The 22806-nt window shown below is 31.0% G+C and overlaps 3 protein-coding genes across 5 annotated transcripts in view; 1 reads left to right on the top strand and 2 right to left on the bottom strand.

The window, feature by feature from the left end:
• Positions 1 to 22806, bottom strand: part of LOC114336520 (ADAMTS-like protein 1) — a 1384970-nt gene that overhangs the window by 295464 nt on the left and 1066700 nt on the right. The window lies entirely within an intron of this gene.
• LOC126887466 (pupal cuticle protein G1A-like) lies at positions 2359 to 3560 on the top strand. The gene is made up of 2 exons (XM_050655012.1): positions 2359 to 2493; positions 2932 to 3560. Exons 1-2 carry the CDS (start codon positions 2434 to 2436, stop codon positions 3511 to 3513), a joined length of 642 nt encoding a protein of 213 aa, XP_050510969.1. The 5' UTR covers positions 2359 to 2433; the 3' UTR covers positions 3514 to 3560.
• Positions 12781 to 15582, bottom strand: LOC126887468 (cuticle protein LPCP-23-like). The gene is made up of 2 exons (XM_050655016.1): positions 15450 to 15582; positions 12781 to 13316 (listed from the first exon to the last, which is right to left on the bottom strand). The coding sequence occupies exons 1-2, from the start codon at positions 15459 to 15461 to the stop codon at positions 12837 to 12839; spliced, it is 492 nt and encodes a 163-aa protein (XP_050510973.1). The 5' UTR covers positions 15462 to 15582; the 3' UTR covers positions 12781 to 12836.

Below are 22806 nucleotides of genomic sequence, written 5' to 3'. Positions count from 1 at the left end.
CAAAGCGAAGTCAGACAAGGTGACTCGTTAAGCCCACTACTCTTTAATATAATAATGGACGAAATAATAGAAGCAGTAGGTAAGGGTCATGGTTACAGAGTGGGGAACAAAGAAATCCAAATATTATGTTATGCAGACGACACCGCATTAATCGCCGAGATAGAAGACGATCTCCAAAGATTAACACACATCTTCAATACAACAGCCAAGAACTACAATATGATAATATCAGCAGAAAAAACCAAATATATGACAATATCTAAATACTCACTACGATATAAATCGAAATTGATGGGAAAATAATAAAGCAGGAAGCAATGTTTAGATATCTGGAAATAGATAAAAACAGTTACGGAGATGCTGAAGAAGAAGTACGACAACAAAGCTTAAAAGCAAGTAAAGCTGCGGGATCTCTTAATGACACAATCTGGAAGAACAAACACCTAAGACAAGACACAAAAGTAAAAATCTATAAAGCAGTAATTAGACATATATTGACATATACGGCGGAAACAAAACCTAACACATCTAAAACGAGAAGACTACTAGAAACAACAGAGATGAAAATACTCCGACGAATATCAGGGAAAAGTCTGTTGGATAGGGAGAGAAAACCCTAAATCATGCAATGTAGAAGACATAAATGGATGGGTGACAAAACGGAAAGAGGAGTGGAACGAACAGAATGGCAGAGGAGAGGATAGTACAAATAGCACGAGATAAGTCACCAAATGAACGAAGATATATTGACAGACCAAGAAAAAGATGGTCCGATAACTTAAACCATTTAGGAGGCTCATATTGAAAAAGAAACAGGCTTTAAAGGCTAAATACAAAAGGAAGAAGAAGAAGACAAATGAAATAATAGAGATTTTCACAATCATTGTTTTTTACATCTTTTGAAATATGTTTAGCAGAGTAAGCTAGATTAGACAGTTTAGCCATCTAATCAATTATCACGTTCACAGCTACGCTGATCCTATAGAACTAACCCTGATGCTTTCACACCAGGCCCTATCTGTCTGATAGGGGCACCATATATAATTTACCTCATCAATCAATCTTGGTTGGTCCCATGGGGCTAACACATTTTCTAACGGCAGTACGATCTAACAACTTAATATCACTCTGTGTTACCAGACATCAATAATGAGGAAATTGCACACACTCCATCTTAAATGAAATATTACCTTGCGCCTAATGGATCTACAACTTAAGGTGCATTGGAAGTTCTTCTGAAGAACTCTTTAACAGGTTAGAGAGTCCCAGACAGCTGCAAAATGTTTAAGCTATTTTACTGCACAAAAAGAGTGATAAACAGAAAAACGAAAATTATCGATGAAAAGAGCTATATCCAGCAGTGGACGCGTACAGGTTGATTATGATGATGATGATGATAATGCTTATAAAGTCTTATCTCGCATCCATGTAAAGTTCTCACAAAAAATATTACTAACGGACTATCTAATATATTCGACAGCTATCAACCTCCTAAGCACCTCCTACAATGTTTTGATCCGTTTATTTCTTCGAAAGTATACAAGATATTTTTACAAATATCAAAAGATTCAAATGTAAATTGACGCGTGAAATACTTCTGAAGACTGTCAAAGTATCATGGATATCTTGTATATTTTTTTCCACATATTTTCAATATTCCATTTACATTCTAGCATACTTTCCACATTCCACATATAAAATATGTATGTGACATTAGTAGGTATCTTCTTCTTAATGTTTGATCTGTGATCAGAGGTTGGATATCGCAATGGCTATGGTCACTTTGTTGGCTGCTGCTCTGAATAGTGTTAATAAACTATAGCTAAACCATTATCTAGGGTTCCAGCCAGGAGATGCGTCTTCTTCCTATGCTTCTTCTTCCTTGGATCCATCCTTGCATGATAATTCTCAGAATCTCTATTGGTTGCCCTTTTTCTCCTCTGGTTATGTGACCCAAATATTCCAGTATTCTTGTTTTTGTCCTGTTCATAATTTCTAACTCGTTATTTGATACGTCGCGTCGTGTAAATTACACAAGGATTATTACAATCCTTTGGACCCACTGAATTTTCAATATTCTTCTGTAATAGATACATAGACTTACAATGACTGTATTTTTTGTAGTGGTTATGTTTATAACAACTGTGAGCTTTACTTAATTAACAATAATGAGCACATTGACGTCAATTCTAATATTCAGTTAAATTGTAATCATTTCCGGCATACAGAATATTAATTTTTTAAGTTAACCTCGTATGGTAATAAGTTTTTTTTTTAATTTCTGGTATGATGCACTATTCAACTAAATGTCAAGTACAGGAAGACATATCACAAAATCATTTCTTCATACATATATTGTTCTTCGTTGATTTTTGGGTGTATACAAGGTTAACATACTGGCTCAGAACTATAAAACGATGGAGATTATTTGAAATGCTATCAGTTGATTTATCAGCAGACATCAAATCAAATCTAATAAACATGAACTCCTTGGTAAGTATTTTTAACAGCATTAGTAAGAAATAAATTCATAATATTCTTCAATATGATAAATTTGAGATCTTTAGAACATTTATATATTTTTTTAACTTTTAGTTCAGAATTTTAACTACACTGTTATCAAAAATTTTTACTTTACATAGGTTCTGTTAATTTATTTTTCCAATGATTGTATTACGTTTAATGCACCTCCACTAGCTCTAAAAATAGCTTCCGTTCTGCAAGCCACGCTCAGTAAAAGTCCAAATAATTACTTGAGAAACTCGAACTCATTCTTCCAGTTCAGTGATCTATAATTCTTATAATATTTTGTTAATTTTGCTAATTTTTTATATAGTAATACGTCTATTGCGGAATTTAATAGTACTGCCATTTAATTATTAAGAAAATACATGTCTTATTTACTAATTGTCTAATTTAAAAATATTTTAGGTAATTGTAACCATTTTCTCCTGCTTGGCTTTGGCAAATGCAGGCATAATCGTTCAAGGACCAAGTGCCAAATCTACAGTTGTAGGTAATGATGGCAGTGTTATTTCTTCTGTAGCCCCTGGAGGACAAATTATCGCAGATGAACATCCTGGAGTGGTTGCTCACAGTGCCCCATTAGTTGCTGCTTACTCTCACCCAGTAGTAACCGCTCATGCTGCCCCAGTAGTAGCTGCCCACTCTGCTCATCTTGTAAATGCACATGCTGCCCCAGTAGTAGCTGCCCACTCTGCACATCTTGTAAACCCACACTCTGCCGCAGTAGTATCTGTCCACTCTGCTCCTGTTGTAGCTGCTCACGTAGCTCCAGTAGTTTCAGCTTACTCACATTCAGTAGTTGCTGCTCCACTTGTAGCTGCTCATTCTGCTCCAGTTGTTGCTCATGGAGTAGTTGCCCATAAAGAAGTTGATACAGTAGTAGCTGGACCATCTGGAACTATTACTACTAGCAAACTTGTTGCCTCTCCAGTCGTAGTTCCTGCCCACGGAGTAGTTGGTCATGGAGTTCATGGACATTATTATTAATTTTATTGGTGTAAGTTATTGAAAAATAAACAATTGTTTTAAATTGATACATTCCATTATTACAAAGGACAAAAATCCAACACATTGGGGCATTTAAATAAGAACTTTTTGTATCAAATATCAAGTTTTGAATTTGTGTTTAAGTTAGACCAACACATATCGACCTTCTTCTTTTTTACTTAAACACTTTATTACTAATGTTTTGCCATGATTACCAAAAACTGATTCCCATTTTCTTACAGTTTTAATAGTGATAGTATATCTATATTTGACGGTTCAATCGATCACATTTTCTTATAAAATAAGTTTTCTTTTTGAATTTTTTAACCAATATCTTTTTTAAACTAATTAACGTCCATCCTATTAAAATTTAATATGCTGTCTAATATATGCAAAGAGATGAGATATATTCAATTCTTGATCCGATCTCTGTGGGTGTTATAGTGTATTTTTAGCTATTGAATCCGCAATACTACATATTACCTAATATGTCTGAATCTCCCCAACTCAAAAGAATTTAACAATGTACGATGAAGCTGATAGTTTTAGTAATAATTGCTGAAAATTTGTTTATAGGAATATATTATTGCTGTTAATTGTGATAAAATTTTGTAAGGTAAATTAACTATATAGATGGAAAATAAGCCACAATTAAATTGAAAAAATAATTTTATTAACGTTTCGAGGCCCAAACGGGGTGTCGTTTTCAAAATACCAAGATTTTGACAACGACACACGATTTGGGCGTCGAAACGTTAATAAAATTATTTTTTCAATTTAATTGTGGCTTATTTCCCATCTAAATAGTTAATTATAAAAATGCAACAAGGAAATAGCTTCAGACCAACATTTTGTAAGGTATATAGTACTGATAATGAAACGGTGCACACAACATTTTTTGTTCCACTGGTTTTCACAGCACCATTCAAGGGCTTTATATTATAATGCACATGCTTCAGCGGAAAAGATGCTTTATTGATGATTTAAAATAAATGTCATTTTAATTTTCATGTTTGGCACAAAGTTAGCACTAATTGTACATTACTGATATCCATTCCGATATGTACAGATCGCAATATAAGGTGAATGGCTACTTCAGACACCCTTGAGAGTATTGTAATAAAATCAGTTTTGTATTTGTGAATATTATTGTAGATATAACACTTGTTAGGTGTAATGTATCCTATGATATTCAAATAAGATTACTTATGTTCATTAAATTTACAAATGATTTTGCAAGTGGTGGGGAATATTCTTTATAAGTAATTGACATAAATGAAACTTACCGTAGATTGATTTCTTACCTGAAAAAAAAAAGAATTAATATAGTTATTACGTACTTGTTTTTACATTCTAATAAACAATATTTTAGAAGCATACTAATATAATATTCCTAGAGTACAGAGAACCAAATTTGACCTAACAACTATTAAAACTACCCCAAAAGATATTATTAGAACTCAACAAAATACCACAAGGATGGTATTTTTATCCCAATACCTCTCTTCAAACAGCAGACAGATGGGACTCAGAGAACTACATAGGAATTAGCCTATTTCACACAACACAGAGAAAGTTGTTGTATCAATTCCCCAAGACGTAGACATTATAATATCTAGACTGCGCGCTGCTATCTTAAACTATCTGATGATTGCGACAGAGCTAACTGAGGCTATTTGGTGGGAAGTCTCTTTCTAATTGGAGGAGTTTATTAAATTGGCGACAGTGCGAAAGTGATGTGGTAGACAAACCCAACGTGATTGGATCAACCTCGTCGATTGGAAAGAGACTTCCCACCTAATATCCTCAGTTGTCTCTGTCGCAATCGTCAGATAGTTTTAAATGACAGCACGCAGTCTAGCTATTATACAGTGCTAGTCAAAAGTCCGTACCCCCCTCTTATCTTCTGAACGGTTATACCTATAATAGTGAAATTTGGAGGGAGGAAATAAACGGACGTAAGCTTCTTAACTAGTCATGACAGGTGGCGTAATAGTGACAGATGACGTTACAGAGCCACTGTGACCGATAATTTTAAATGGGACCTTATGGCAAGTGATACCTCGTTTAAAAGGTATTCAAAATACCTATTCAGTCATACTAATTTTTTTGGGTTTTAGTTGATTTTGATTTTGGTGAATAAATTAAATAAATATAATATTGTAGTTTCGCATTTAATTAATAAAAATTCAAATGTCCGCCTATGGTTTTTTTGTCAAAAAAGTTGACGTTTTTCAATTATCTGGTAGCTTTACGTCAACGTCAACCTTTTTGCCAAGTAATCCTATGCGGAATTTTGAATTTTTATTAATTAAATGCGAAACTACAATTTTATATTAATTTCATTTATTCATCAAAATTAGCTTAAACTCAAACAAAATTAGTATGACTGAATATGTATTTTCAATACCTTTTAAACGAGGTATCACTTGCCATAAGGTCCCGTTTAAAATTATCTGTCACAGTGGCGCTGTAAAGTCATCTGTCATAATTAAGTCACCTGTCATGAGTAGTTAAGAAGCTTACGTCCGTTTATTTCCTCCCTTCAAATTTCACTATTATAAGTATAACCTTTCAAAAGATACGAGGGGGGTACGGACTTTTGACTAGCACTGTATGTATTATGTCTATGCCACAAGAGGTATCTGGCAGCATTTTTAATAGGTTAATTCTAGATTAGCAAGAACCTTGCAGATTGGCTATGAGATTCTCCCATTTTAAGTTACATTTAAAAGAAAGTACTATGAAATTTATATCTCCTGTCTGTTGCAGGCTAACTTCGTTTAGTTAGAAAAAATTAAATATTTAAACTACCTTGGTACGAACTTCAATGAAAATTGGGAATATTCCCCTAGAAATTAAATGTAGGATAGAAAAAGCAATACTAGTATGGTATAGTTAGACCCAAACCCAGACATCCAAAGTGAAAGTTATCCTCCAACACCAAATTGTTCTATATGGTCCACTTAATGTTCAGAAAAAAGTCACACCATTTTGAGCGTCGGGTTTGGGGGGGAGAGGGGGGAGAAATCTGCAAATTCCTAGTTTTTTACGTTTTTCGTCAATATTTCTAAAACTAAGCGGTTTAGCATGAACAACCCCCTACACAAAATTGTTCTACATTAAATTTTAAATAAAAAAGGCCCTATGCATAACCCTTCTAAAATGAACGGTTCCAAAGTTACGGAGGTAGTATAGTCTAATTGGTCCAAAAAAAGGCATAACCCAGACATCCAAAGTAAAAGTTTTCCTTCAACACCAAATTGTTCTATATGGTCCACATATTGTTCAGTAAAAAGTTACACCATTTTGAGCGTCCGGTTTGGGGGGGAGATGGGGGAGAATTCGGTAAATTAGTAGTTTTTTTAAGTTTTTCGTCAATATTTCTAAAACTATGCTTTAGCGTAAGGAATGTTTTATAGAAAAATGTTCTACATAAAATTTAAAATAAAAAAGGTTCTATACATAATTGTTATAAAATCAACGGTTCCAGACTTACGGAGGGTGAAATGTGGAGGTTTTCGATACTTTTTATATTCACCGATTTCTCCCCCCTCTCCCCACAAACTCGACGCTCAAAATGGTGTGACTTTTTTCTCAACATTATGTGGACCATATAAAACAATTTGGTGTTGGAGGATAACTTTCACTTTGGATATCTGGGTATATATCATAAATATTGCCCAAAAAATATAAAAAGTATCGAAAACCTCGACTTTTCACCCTCCGTAACTCTGGAACCGTTGATTTTATAACAATTATGTATAGAACATTTTTTGTTTTAAATTTCATGTAGAACATTTTGGTATATAACATTGTTTACGCTAAAGCACAGTTTTAGAAATATTGACGAAAAACGTAAAACTAATTTAGCGGCTTCCCTCCCATCTCCCTCCCAAACCGGACTCTCAAAATGGTGTAACTTTTTACTGAACAATATGTAGACTATATAGAACATTTTGGTGTTGGAGGAAAACTTTTACTTTGGTTGTTTGGGTTAGGCCTTTTTTTTGGAACAGTTATACTATACTACCTCCGTAACTTTGGAACCATTCATTTTAGAAGGGTTATGCATAGGGCTTATTTTATTTCAAATTTAATGTAGAACAATTGTGTATAGAAGGTTGTTCATGTTAAACCGCATAGTTTTAGAAATATTGGCGAAAAACTTAAAAAACTACGAATTTACCGATTTCTCCCCCCTCCCCCCCCCAAACTCGACGCTCAAAATGGTGTGACTTTTTTCTGGACATTGTGTGGACCATATAGAACAATTTGGTGTTGATGGATAACTTTCACTTTGGATGTCTGGGTTATGCCATCTTTTGGATCAACTGTACTATACTATACCTACATTTCAAAAAATAATTAAACAATGCAAGTGTCATGATTTATCAATATCAATATAATTATAGGTTACTTTAATGTATGTAATATATTTTATATACTGTTGAACGGAGTTGAGTCATGGAACCTCCACATTACTAATGAGTGGGTTTTATTAAGAATACAAAAAGAAAAAGACTTATTAATCACAATAAAATAGCCAAAATCGACTACCTCGGTTACATCATGAGGAACAGCCGAAGATATGGCCTCCTGCAACTAAGTATACAGGGAAATGTAGAAGGCAAACGTGGACAAGGAAGGCCCAGGATTTCATGGCTGAAAAATCTACGTACTTGGTTTAATACAACAGCTACAAATATTTTTAGAGCAGCAGTAAGCAAAGTACAGTTTGCCATAATGGTCGCCAACATCCGAAAGGAATTGGCACTACAAAAAGGAGAATATTAGGGTACCCCGTCAAAATAGCCCCGTCAAAAAAGCCCCGACAAAATAGCCCCGACATAATATCCCGCACACAAAATAGCTCCGACAAAATAGCCTGCAGACAAAATAGCCGCGGAATAATAGCCCACCGACAAAATAGCCCCGACAAAATAGCCCCGACAAAATAGCCCCGAAAAAAAGCTCCCTTCAGAATTCATCATGAAATAATTCCTTAAAAATACATTTTTTCGGAAATAGTAATTATCCTTTATTCAGATGTTTATCTTAACCACATTAAATAGAAATTGTCTTTTCAGAGAACTTGAGTCCTGTCTTTCCTGCCTCTTGGAAGTTTGAACATTTAAGTTAAGTGAAAATCAATGTTAATTTATGATATAAACATGTTTTCTGTTTTCGGGCAACAGTAAAATGCATATTAAATTAAATAAATGAAATACATTCTTCCTTTTTGTCAAATAATTTAAATTAAAAAAAGAATGTGTGTGTACTTTGTACGCACGTAAGAAGTTATACTTCTATTATATGATTATATGATTATAAACGAAATTAATATACTTTTTATTTATATTTTATTTAAATATTAAATTAATTTATACTTACTACTTCTCAAACATTTTTATTAAAACAGTGCCAAAAATTAAAATAATAAAAAAATAAAACACACACAAGTACATTAAAAATGCCACAAATGATTTCTGAACATTAATTGTCGGAAAATTTTTTAACTAAATACGTATTTTCTGAAAATAAAATTATATAATAAGTATACTTACAATCATAAAATGTATAAAAAAAAATAAAAAAATAAAAGTTTCTATTGGGATTCGAACCAACTTACCAAGCGGCTGGTATTTGCGTTGTATTTTGAGTCACCCGCATTAAAACTTCGCCACAGAGACAGCTTATCATTATGTGCGAAGATCGTCTAACTAAACAGATTAACCTTTTGACATTTTTAACTTATGCAAATCAAATTATTTTGATTTTGAATTGAAATGATTTAGAATTGAAAAAATACAACAAAACATAGAGTAAGAAAACAATATATTAGTTGAATATTATTTAAATAAAAGTATTACATACTACTTATGTATTTTGGTAGGTTCAAGGTAGGTATCGGAGCCCGTATAACGACTAATAAATTTCGCAATCACTTGCGTCGTGCAAAGTGGCTATGTTCAAATATCATAACAAAATTTGATCAACTATTTATAAAACACTTACCAGTGAAAGATTCTTTAGCTCTGAATAAGCGAGATCTGCGGCACTCATACTAGTCACAGTTTGATGAGCTTTCACATTGGCATGCAACAATCATCTCTTCTATGTAAATAAGTCCAAAAATATAATATGAAAACTATTTAAAAAGGCAGTATAACCATTAACTAACTTTTTGTTTGTTTGTTTCTCTTCCAACAAATTTTAAAACGCAACAAGCATACATTATAACCAAACCACAGTCCCACAGCTGTGCCACAGCTGCCATATTGGATAATTTTTGTCATGTCATTTGAACATCCAATCAGAACAAAGTTATAATGCGCATGCGCCCGGTCGCTAGGTTTTCCCATATAAAATTTCACCGTCATTACGCCCGTAAAGAAGTATAACTTCAAAAAAGTTTTTGGACACCTTATATAAATAATTATGTAATTGTTTATAAGAGGCTGTTTTAGCCGGGGCTATTTTAGCCGGGGCTGTTTTGACCGGGGCTATTTTGTGTGCGATCTATTTTGTCGGGGCTATTTTGTTTGCGGGCTATTTTGTCGAGGCTATTTTGTGTTGGGGCTATTTTGACGGGGCTTTTTTGACGGGGCTGTTTTGACCGGGCTATTTTGACGGGTCACGGAATATTAGTGATACCGTCTTAGTAATGAGCCAGTGAACGAATCGGAAAATGTTTTATGATAATAACAACTATTTCTTTTTTAATCTCTGAACACCTATATTAAATTAATCTAAAGGAGTAGTATTTACATTTGATGAATACATTGTGCCACCTATATGTAGTCAATAATTATTTTCTGCAGAATGTAACATGGTCTTAGTTGGAGAAGTACATATAAAATTTTATAGTTTTTCCTAATAAGCTTTTACGTATTTACGCTTTCGATTTAAAATATCATTACCTCATTTACTTCACTTCAGCACGTGTAAAAAAATCATAAATAAAAACTTTATAATTTTCCCCTATTTTTCTTTATTTGATAAAAATATTTTACCGAATTACACATAACTTGATATTTTTTTGTCAGAAAAACTACTGCTATTAGTTTCATATTTTGTTTTGTTTAACCTCTTATTTCAGAATATAAAAAATAATTAAAATGCAGTTTTTAGACAATATAAAAAATATGATAGTCCAGGAACTGAAGCTTTTCAACTCGCAATTTTTACAGAATGGATCGATTTGCTTGAAAATTTGAGAATAAGTAGTGGATAGCCCAAGGATTAAAATCTATATGATGCGGAAAGGCGCTTTGACCTTGGGGGTGGTTGCCACCCCATCACGTGAGTGGAAATTTTTTATTATATTTTGACCGAAAAGTTGATAAAAACATTCATTCTAAGCAAAAAATGTTCTATACATTTTTTTGATAAAATTAATAGTTTTCGATTTATTCGCCATCGAAAGTCTTAGTTTTATGTCGAAAAAATCAATGTTTTTCGATATATACTCATTTACGATTCACTCAGTTTTTGCCTTAGAAAAAATTTTTTCAAACCAAGTTCTTGGAAATTAAATAATCTACAATTTCATATTAAATCATTTTTCCGTATCTCTGATGCTAATCTTTCTATTCTGAACAGAATGGCATTTTTTACCAAACTACAAAAATTCGTTATTCGCTTTTAACTCCAGTTTTTTAAAAACTAATCATTATAAGCCAGTCAAACGTCTAGAATCTATTAACAATACATAAATAAAGAAGAATGAATAAGGCCAATGACTAAAAGCACCGCTAACTTAAATTATTATGCTTGCAATTGGATTTCTATTTTTTTTTTCAAAAAAAATATATTGTTTTTTTGAACGTAACTTTTTAATTTTTTATCTTAAAAAGTTTTGTGATAAAGAATTTTATAGGTTTTTATGGGATCTATAAGGCTATTAATATTAAATCTTTTTAAAATCCTCAGTCTCAAAAAGAAGTGACTTTGAATGGGTTGGTAAAGGTGGTTTTTGCATGTTATTACAAGATTTAATTGTCAATAGCTCACTCAATTTTTGCCTTAGGAAAAATTTTTGCAAACCATGTTCTTGGGAATTAAAGAAACTACAATTTCATATTTAAACATTTTTTCGTATCTCTGATGCTAATCTTTCTATTCCGAAGAAAATGGCATTTTTTACCAAACTACAAAAATTAATTATTCGCTTTTAGCTCCATTTTATTACAAACTAATAATTTTAAGCCGGTAAAACTTCTAGAACCTATTAATAATACATAAATAAAGAAGACCAAATAGGGTCAATGACTAATGTTAATTAAGTTGGTGATAAGGGGGTTGTTTCTGATAAATTTTTTGCTGAAAAAATAGGGACCGACATTATTTTCATTATAAGTTACTTAATTTTTGAGGTAGAGACTTTTTTTTATTACTGTAGATAGATATTTTTAAATACTTTAAATTAGTTTCAACGAGTTATCCTCGAAAAATGCATAGTTTTCCCGTCGTTTGACTTTAATACTACAATATTTAGCATTTGACGAAGAAGAGCTAACATATAAAAAATTATAGCTCGATTACTATGGGTTTTAAAAAAATTGAAAAAAACCAGATTTGTTTATTTTTTTAAAAGGTACATTTTTATTAAGCAAAGTTGTTTTGATAAAAGAAAACTTTTTGAGTTATTAGCCGAAAACTGATTAAAAACATTGATTTTTTCGATATAAAACTAACACTTTCGATAACGAATAATCGGAAAAGTATTGATTTGATCAAAAAAATGTATAGAACGTTTTTTGCTTAGAATAAATGTTTTTACCAACTTTTGCGGTCTAAATATAATATAAAATTTCCACCCCCGAGATGGGGTGGCAACCACCCCCATGGTAAAAGCGCCTTTCGACATCATATAGATTTTGATCCTTGGACTATCCACTACTTATTCTCAAATTTTCAAGCAAATCGATCCATTCTGTAAAAATTGCGAGGTTTCATTCTATTGTAAGCTTCATTACATGGACTATGAGTAATTTTAATCCATTTAGTGAAATTACTTCTGAAGGCAAATGGGTTTTTTTTTATTCTGACCAAGCTTTCTAGTTATATTACACTTACATATTGTATTATTTTAACCCATTTATCCATTACATTCTTGGCCTAATTGTTAATATAAATAGATTAACGCTCTGGTGCTGTTTTTGTATTTTAATCTTTTTTCATTTTTTTTATTTTCATTTTTTCATTGCCAGAAAAGTCTACCTCTAGAATTATCAAACACAAATAAAAATAATACTCAATATATTTATTTTTATGTATATTTACTATTTTACAATAATCATACAAATATTTACAAAAACTTAAAGATAAAGTCCGTGAGCTGAAATAAGACCGGCACCATGCCTGGAGGTGGCAATGGTTCCAGAGGGTCCAGCTACAACGGTATCAACGGAACCGTGTCCAACAACTGGAGCTGAATAGGCAGATACTACTGGAGCGGAGTAAGCTGATACTACTGGAGCAGAGTAAGCTGACAATACTGGAGCAGAGTAAGCTGCGTGGACGGGGTGAGAGTAAGCTGATACTAGGGGAGCGGAATAGGTCAATGGAGCATGGTATGAAGAGTAAGCTGAGACTACTGGGGCGGCAGCAACTACTGGGGCGGTATGGGCAATTACTCCTGGGTGTTCTTCGGCAACGATTGAAGCTCCTGGTTGTACAGAGGAGATAACGCTACCGTCAGCACCTACCAAGGTAGATCTGGCACTTGGTCCTTGCACGATGGTGGCTGATGGGGCAGCATAGGTAGCTGCTACAGCAGCGAAGAAAGCTACAAAGGCCTGCATAAAAAATTTAAAATAAATATTTAATAATTTCACTAGTAAATTATAAGAACGTCAGTAATAATCAGTGTGGCAATAAAGTATCTGATGTTTCATATATACTACTACAACGCTAATTAATTTACTATTACATAGTTGAAGAATACTATAAAAATATAGGTGAATGAAAAAATAATCATACAACAAATAAAAATTACGAAACCATAGCAAAAATTAAGAAAACAAAATGAGTAACACAGCCACAAATTTTTTTTCTATTCCAACATTAAAGTCAATTGTTGTTAAATTTTGAATAGAAATTAGATAATAAGCCACAATTTAACTAAAAAAATTATTTAATTATTTTATTAACGTTTCGACGTCCAAATCGGGTTTCGTTGTCAAAATAATATTCATTAATATTTAGTATTTTGACAACGACACCCAATTTGGACATCGAAACTTTAATAAAATCATTTTTTTAGTTAAATTGTGGCTTATTTCCCATTTAGACTAATCGATTAGAAACATAACAATAAAACAAGAGAAAATACTACAACATAACTAACAGAAATAATAAACACTGTATAATCTAATGGAATGGTAACAATTGTTATAATAAAGAAAATAAAATGCTCATACTCAAGACATAGATAGATATAATATAAAGTAATAAAATTTGAATGTCAGACAGTTCTGTCAGATATTTCAAGTAGTTTGAAACAGTAAAAGAAGTATAAAAGCAAAAATAATACTAGAAAAATAGGAAGAGTAAGTGGAACTAAGAAAAAAACCAAAATTTCATAATTTTCATAATTATATTATATATAAAATAAGACATAAATTTTATAAACTAGTAAAAAAAATCGTAAATTATTTAATCATTATATTGATAATAACTTCATGGATTACAAGAAAAACTGGTAGTTATTTTTTATTAGACAAGGGCCAAAAATAGGAGAATTAAGCGCGATAATTGAAAGTTACGCCCCGACGCATAGCAGAGGGATGTAAATATGATAGCCTTAAAATTTAATACAATAGCCCGTGTTTAATACAATATTTTTTCTATAACTCACCAGAAACACCAGAAGTTACAACAATTTTGCCGTAAAAAATAAAAATCAGAACATCCAGGAATAATTAGGAAAGTAGGGGACGTTATCTACGTAACTACTAAAATAACAAAAAAATGTGTCAAATTTTAGCAAAATCTGGTAAAATATGAGCGAAATGGATATTGCTATCTCATTTTCGTGCACGACACCAGAATTAAACAAAGGCTGCAAAAGGGGCTTCGGTCGAAATATTGTCAGCAAGATCTAAGAAGTCATATTTATGAGCAAGTGAACGCAAAATTCATTGATCATTGACACTTCAGGAAGAAATGTAATACTTTCTCAGAAAATGCTTGCATGTTTTTCGGAACTATCACAAGAAATGAAATACTTAACACTGTGGGTCCATTATTTTATATTGGAAAGTGTATTTTTCTTCAATTGATAATAAATATGAGTGATCAACTATGATAATAATAGTTTATAAATTTTTGACGACAAAACAAAACTAATTGTGACATTTTATGTCAGTTATAGAAAAAAAAAATAAATGTATTTTAGTGGGTATTATCTAGAAAGAAAAAACGATAGAACGAATAAACATAAAATGTTTTTACTTTTATTTTAAGTAATTAGTAATTGTAAATAAATATTAGAAGCAATTATAATGGAAGCTAATTATTATAATGACTGGTATAACAAAATAAAATCAGTGTGGGCCCATTATTCTGTGGTAAAAAGTATATTTTCCTTCAATTATTAAGAACTAGGAGTGATGAACTATGATAATAATTTATGAATTTTTGACGTTCGCAGGCGGTATAGAAACAGATTTTACCCCATGGGATAAAATGTGACGTTATGTTTCGAAAAAAAAAAAAACGATGGAACAGACAAATATGCAAGATTTTTTACTTTTAAGTAACTATTAATTGTAAATAATTACTAATCAAAATAATTTTTTTTAATTATTAGAATGCATTGTAATAATGGAAACTGATACTTTCTAACTGGTATAATAAAATAAAAAATATTCGTTAAATTTGTTATATATTATTATGTTTGATTTTAAAATTTAAAAAAATTGTCTTACCAAGCAGTTCATGTTGTCTTAAGTTGAGTTGGTTCCGTTGGTGATACAACTGATAGTGTTCTCTCGAAAGAAGGATTAATTTATACTTAACTAGATCACGCGCGTAGACCTTGGCGACACCCAAATTTAAAGCGTCAGATGGCCAGTTTTATTACCAAAAAATGTATCCAGGATAAGAATGTAAATTTTTAATATTTTTCGTAGTGGGTGAAGAATACGTAGTGGGTAACTGTGGGTGAAGAATACAATTTATTTTGTGTTTTGTAATTATTTGATTAAATATTATATCCGCAATTTAAATATTAAAAAAATAAACTTGATTTAAAAAGAACATATTTATTGCAGCTTCATGAAAAATGTGGTTGTTCACATTACTACACTGATATAGTATCATGTATACTTTGATTTGGCTTAATTGCTAGCTAATTTTATAATAGGGCTGTTTTATCGCTTAATTATTTGTTTCGACCATTATAATAGAAAAGTGCTTGAAACAAATGAGAAGCGACAAATACGCCTATTGATATGTTAAATTACAAAGAAAATATAGACTTTTTGATGTTAAAAACATTGATTTTGAAATTTGAGGGCACACTCTGGGGACTATTTTTTTTTATTCTGAAGTACTTAAATCTGTACTTGAAAAAATAGTGCCGCCACCCGAGACGAGGGTATTTACATATTATATCTCTTTTGGGAAATTTCAAAAATTGGATTAGCGAAGTAATAATGATTTTGATTTATAAACTTACGTGCATAGAAATCGGCCCACTTAAATATTTGGTAGTAGGTAAATAATATATTTACTATAATAATAAAATTGTTCAACAATCATTATAAATTATTTTTATTTAATAATTTTATAATTTTATTTAAAATATTTAATTTTAGCTACAATAATTTTCAAATGTACCCTTTTTATACCAAATTTTCAATTAGAATTCTTATTTCCGGATAATATTTATATTGCGAGATATAAAAATTACATATACTATGAATTTAGATTTATGAAACGAAGATTATAACAAATGCAATTTTTACTAAATTTACGTGCATAGAAATCGGCCCACTTGAAAATTTGGTCATTTTTGATGTCTCGTATTTCCTAAACCTGTTGGCCGATTTAAGTGATTTTTTTAATATATTATAGCCTGATTCTTTAACAATATCTCTGTAATAATATTGTTACTAAACAGGTAGGTTTTTATTGTATACCGGGAGAACGAACCAAACTGTGTTTTTTTCTCAAAGTTCGTATCCCACTGTAGAATATTCCAGAATTTATAAAATACTGAAATTAAAACCCTACTATAGCCTCAGGTTTTTTTAACATTTTGTTTTTTAATTCATTCGTTTATGTTGGATAATAAAAGAATTAGGTACTTTAACAACTAGACATGTTCTTCATCAATACACGGTGTTTCTAAATAACTGGGACAAACTTTAAGTCGTAATTCTGCAAGAAAAAATAATGACAGTTTGCTTTATAAACGTATGTTTGCAAATGTTTCGTTTTCGAGATACGGGATGTTGAATTTTTTCTTACAAACTAACGATTTATTTACTGCTCTAAAACCAGTTCAGATACGCAAATGAACTTTGGTAGCTTTTAAGAGATAGTTATTGCCGATCTTTTGACACAAAATTAAGAATTTAATATTTATCATTGGCGCGCATACGGGTAATATGACCGATAATATTACCCGTATGCACGCCAATGGTCAATATAAAAATCTTAATTTGATGTCAAAAATGTACAATAACTACGTCTTAAAACCCACCAAAATTTATTTGTATATATCAACCGGTTTTAAAGCAATAAATAAATCGTCAGTTTGTAAGAAAAAATTCAACACCACGTATCTCGAAAATGAAGCATTCGCAAACATATGTTTATAGAACAAAAGGTCATTATTTTTCATGCAGAATTACCCCTTTTATTAACTTTTTTAACTTTTTTATTATCCAACATAAGGAAACGAGTCAAAAAACATAATGTTAAGAAAACCTGAGGCTATAGTTGAGTGTTAATTTTAGTATTTTATAAATGCTAGAATATTCCACAGGGTGTAACGAACTTTGAGAAAAAACACAGTTTGATTCGTACACCCGGTATACAATAAAAACTTACCTGTTTGGCAACAATGTTATTAAAGCGATATTCTTAAAGAATTAGGCTATAACATATTAAAAAATCACTTAAATTGGCCAACAGGTTTAGGAAATACGAGACATCAAATTTGACCAAATTTTTAAGTGGGCGGATTTCTATGTACGTAAGTTTATTAAAAATTGCATTTGTTGTATATCTTCGTTTCATAAAACTAAATTCATAGTATACGTAATTTTTATATCTTGCAATATAAATATTGATAGTATGTAGATGATGTGTTTTCAATATGGCCTCATAGATCAGAATTGTTGGATACATTCCTGAATATTATAAACGATCAAGAAGAGACAATAAAATTTACAATGGAAAAGGAATATAATAACACCCTGCCTTTCCTCGATGTTTTAGTCTTAAAGAAGGATACTGGATATGAGACTCAAGTGTATAGAAAACCACTACCATACCAACAGATATCTCAATTACAAATCAAATCACAACATCAACGTTAAAAAGGGAATCATAAAATCCTTATATGATAGAGCCAAAATTACTTGTTCTAACGAAAATTCCTTTTTAGAAGAAAAACAATTCTTAACATCTGTTTTATTAAAAAATGATTATCCTTTATCGTTTATAAATAAGGAATTGTCAAGATTGGATCGAATGGAACAGAACAACATAGAACGGGATCCTACAACATTCACAAGAAATAATACGAGGAAAATATCAATACCATACATAAAAGGACTATGCGAGAAACTTAAAACAATAGGAAATAAATTTAACATTTCAACAACATTCAAAACAACCAACACATTGAGATCTATTCTATCTAAAACTAAACCTAACAATGAACAAGAAAGGACAAAGAATTGTATTTATAAAATACCTTGTGAATGCGAACAGTTTTATATAGGTGAAACATCAAGACCATTAAACGTTAGAATAAGTGAACATCAATCTTATATTAAAAATAGAGAATTTGATAGATCTCAAATATGTCAACACGCATGGGATAATGAACATAGAGTTCAGTGGAGAGATTCAACTATAGTCCTGAAAGAAACAGATAGTAAAAAGAGAAAAATCAAAGAAGCGGCTCTAATTATGCTAAACGAAACCAATTGTGTCGCAAATTCCTCGGTGGAATGCAGTAGGATGTGGATACCCATACTGAAAGAGGAAGTCAATAGAAAGAAAATACCACAATTAGTAAGTCAATAGTCGAGTTAGTACATATTTTATATTTTAGTATTACTTATATACCCATGTATTATTGATATTATTTATAATTTAAACAAAATTATAGTAAAGCCAGAATTTGGTATTAATTTTGAGAGTAAATTAAATGTAAGACCAAATACTTACGATGTCGGGATAGTATCACGAGGTTTTTCCTGGTTTTCCCTCGTGATTTACTATGAGATCTCTAACGCGAGAATTTTAATGTCACCGTTGCATGTGGTTGTCTTTTTAAAGACAGATCACATGCTATGATTTTTTTGTGACGGATATTCTTGAGTTGGGGTTGATTTCATGTAATCGAATGAACTATCTTTCAGTAAAGTCGTCCCAGGAACGCAACTCATAAATATTGGCAATATCATTTTAAAGTCTTCTACTTTAAAATGTATCATATGTATCTGAATTGCCGATATAAATGAGTCAAATTAAATAAATTATTAGAAGAATTTTTTACTAAGCAACAACATTTTTGTTTATATTAATAGTATTTTGTATTTTGACAACGGCACCCGATTTGGGCGTCGAAACGTTAATAAAAATCATTTTTTAATAATATTGTGGCTTATTCCCATTCTAAATAGTTAAAATTGTAAAAATGCCACAAGAAAATAGCTTCAGAACAACAATATAAATATTATCCGGAAAAAAGAATTGTAATTGAAAATTTGGTATAAAAAGATACATTTGAAAATTATTGTAGCTAAAATTGAATATTTTAAATAAAATTATTAAATTATTAAATAAAAATAATTTATTATGATTGTTGAACAATTTTATTATTATAGTAAATATATTATTTACCTACTACCAATAAAAATATATTTTGTTTTGTTTTGCGGTCATAATTTGTATGATACTTTGGTTATAATTTTTATTTATGACCTTAATTTCATACTTGTATTGTAGGTACCTATCATGTTTTAATAATGCTATAAAATTTGAGAATAATAATGGGTTGTTCTTATACATATTTTAATAATCAATATTTAGCAAGGTTCTGAAATTATTTTCTCGTGGCATGTGTAATTTAAGTATGTATTAGGTTTTTCTAATATAACAAAAAATCAGGTTATAAAATCTGCCACAATTTTTAGAATTATTATCCTTTTTTTGAGAAGATTTTAAAAGTGGAAATTGAAACGTCAAGCATTAGTTAATGAAAAATGTAATCTTCAATACACCAATCATTGTGGTTCAAAATTTAATGAAAGTTGAATACCCATATTAAGTTAAAAAATTCTGCTCTTTTTTGCAATTTAAATATTCAAGAAACAAGGTGTGAATTGATTAAGAATATAAAGTAAAAAATAAAAATACAAGACTATAATTTAGGGCATTTTATACCAACGTTTTATTCGGCAATAAATTTTTATATTCTAATATTAAATAAATAAAAAATTTAAGTAGATTATTGACCTTATAGATAGATTTATGAGATTACTAACCCAAGCCAGTATTACCAATACAGCATCAGAATATAGTGACATTAACAGACAGACAAAATATTACAAGTAGTGCAGTAACTTACAATATAGATTATTGTTTAACTTTTGAATAGTCATTCACAATTCTCCAAAATACAATAAGTGGAAATAGAGAATACGAAACGTACATCAAAGGACTAAGGTACGAGTGCAAAAGACTATAATGCGACCGATAGTGAGCTATGGATCGAAAACTTCATATTATATAATATTAATTCAAAAATATGTAAACCGCATGGGAATTTTCGAAAGAAAGGTACTGAGAAAAAGACTATGCTATATAAATTGGAATAACATGTGGCGAATCAGAGATAAGTGTTATTAAATATGTATGTACATATATATAATATATAAAGAAGCTTTATCTCAGTATGTTCGACTAGAGCATCTTTAACGAGCAGGCCATTATTGATGATGGAAGAAAACCGGTGTCCAAAAAAGCTGTTGAGTGCAATAATGCAGGGGAAAAGATTACTGGGATACCGAGAAAACGATGGGAGAATGGTATGGATGAAGATGCAAGAAAGATTCTTGACGGTCGATAGTGTAGGAAAATGGCTACATACCGTAACGAATGGAGAGGATTACTCAGGGAGGCCAAGGGTAGAATTAGGTTATAGAGCTATATGTTGGATGGATGGAGGGAAACAGAGAAGATCACTTTTGTATGAAGTAGTAGTTTTAAATGTAGGATACTACACAAACTAGTATCCTGAATATAAAAAATTATCCTAAACATTGCGCAGATCATGTTTTCAATACAGGGTTTGAGAAGACTTTCTTATTTTAAGAAGTAGATAATATTAACGTACCTATATAAAAAAACATTTTAAAGTGTGTTTTACGAAGTTTACACAATACAAATAGCCCATAAATAACCGTTTTGTAGTGTAATTTTCAGGGGCAAGTCCGAATTGCATGAAAATTTGGATTTAGGTTCTACTTACCCTCCACTTCAAAGTTGAATTTGGGCCGTTGGTTGCTTTTACTTGGGGGGTGACATTTACCCCTTCTCGGGGGGTGAAACACGCGTGTTGAAAATAAGGTCGGAAATGGATAAACTGACTTATTTTAAGCAACTTTTGTTCTATAAAGTTTTTTACGTAAGTCAATACTTTTTAAGTTATTCGCGATTTAAAATGTTGATTTTTCGACAAAAAAACTACGTTTTCAGACAGTTTTTCCCAAATAACTCAAAAGTAAGTATTTTATCGAAAAAAATATATTTAGTAAAAGTGTAGCCTACAAAAAAACGAAAAAAATGGTGTACCAGTAAAGTCTACAAATTGAGTAGAAGCAAAGTTGTAGCTCATGAAAGATACATTCTTATTCGTCTAATTTCAAATCGAAAAATTCAACGCGAAATCACCGAAGAAAGAAGCGTTTTTCGGGAAAACCTTATTAACATTTTTAAAGTATCGAAAAAGGCTTATTATTTGTTTTTTACAAAAGTTTACAGCATCAAAAATAAACGAGTTACACTGAAAAAAAGTTGGCCCTTTTTTTTTGGTTAAAAAAATCGTGAAAACCTCCCTCTATGTAGCACCCTAAATGAAATGAATCGTTTGGCTTTACCATTTATTTTAACTGTATGTGTATTGTTTATATGACCTGTAAGTTTGATTGGTTTGAAGGGCTTATTTTTGAAAACGTTTGGTTTTACAGTAAAATAAAATTTTCTAAAAATTTTTGAAAAATTTCATTTTTTCAAAATAACTTAAAAAGTATTAGTGATAAGAAAAATCTTGAAGAGTAAAAAAATGTAGATTTTGCTATTATAAATATGCTAGTTTTATTTTGTTTCTCCGTAAGACAAAAATTGGTTAAGATATGGCTGTTCAAAATTTGCATACGCTCGTGATTAGTGACCCATTCAAGCTTTCTCAATTATAACCCTTTCAAAAATAAACACTTTAAACCGGTGAGACTGACAGATCATATAAAAAATAGATAGGTAAGTAAATTGTTTGTAAAGCGGTAGCGATTAATTTCATTTGGGGAGCTAAACACGGCGAGTAGGGTGGGCCGAAAAAATATTTTTTTATCCGATCAAAACGGGGTAGGTTTTAAAAGTTGCATTTGGGGTCCTAAAAGAAAACTGCAAAATATTTTTGCTGAAAAAAAATATCTTCAGTCTGCGCATTTGACCTAAAATTTCAGTTTTTTTGGTAAAAAGTAACTTTTTGGAAATAATTTTGTACACATTAACAAATGAGATAGAATGACCGGGTAGCGTTATATATGTTTGTTAACACTAATAGAATAACCCCAAACAGTTTCATTTGTCTTATGCAACATCTTCAGTGTGCGCAAGAACCACCAATTTACGTGATTTTAAGGTTAAATACAATATTTTTATACCACTTACCTTTTCTAATATTTGAAGTCTAGTTGTTTTGAAAAGTCTACAGTCAGCTTTTTTCTGTACATTTATCGAGGAAAATCTATCATCATTTATGCAACTCTTCGCTAGTTCATAATGAAGTACCCAGGACTCACCACGAGGAGGTGGTTG

Source organism: Diabrotica virgifera, chromosome 6, assembly GCF_917563875.1.
Source record: "Diabrotica virgifera virgifera chromosome 6, PGI_DIABVI_V3a".
NCBI classification, from domain to species: Eukaryota; Metazoa; Arthropoda; class Insecta; order Coleoptera; family Chrysomelidae; genus Diabrotica; species Diabrotica virgifera.
The sequence above is the reverse complement of the archived record's forward strand: the minus strand, read 5'-3'. Positions and strand labels throughout refer to the sequence as shown.

Excerpts from the sequence above, each read along its gene's own strand:
- LOC126887466 (XM_050655012.1), top strand. The coding sequence starts at position 2,434 with ATGCTATCAGTTGATTTATCAGCAGACATCAAATCAAATCTAATAAAC. Across the intron at positions 2,494-2,931 it reads TAATAAACATGAACTCCTTG|GTAATTGTAACCATTTTCTC; the intron begins GTAAGTATTTTT and ends AAAATATTTTAG.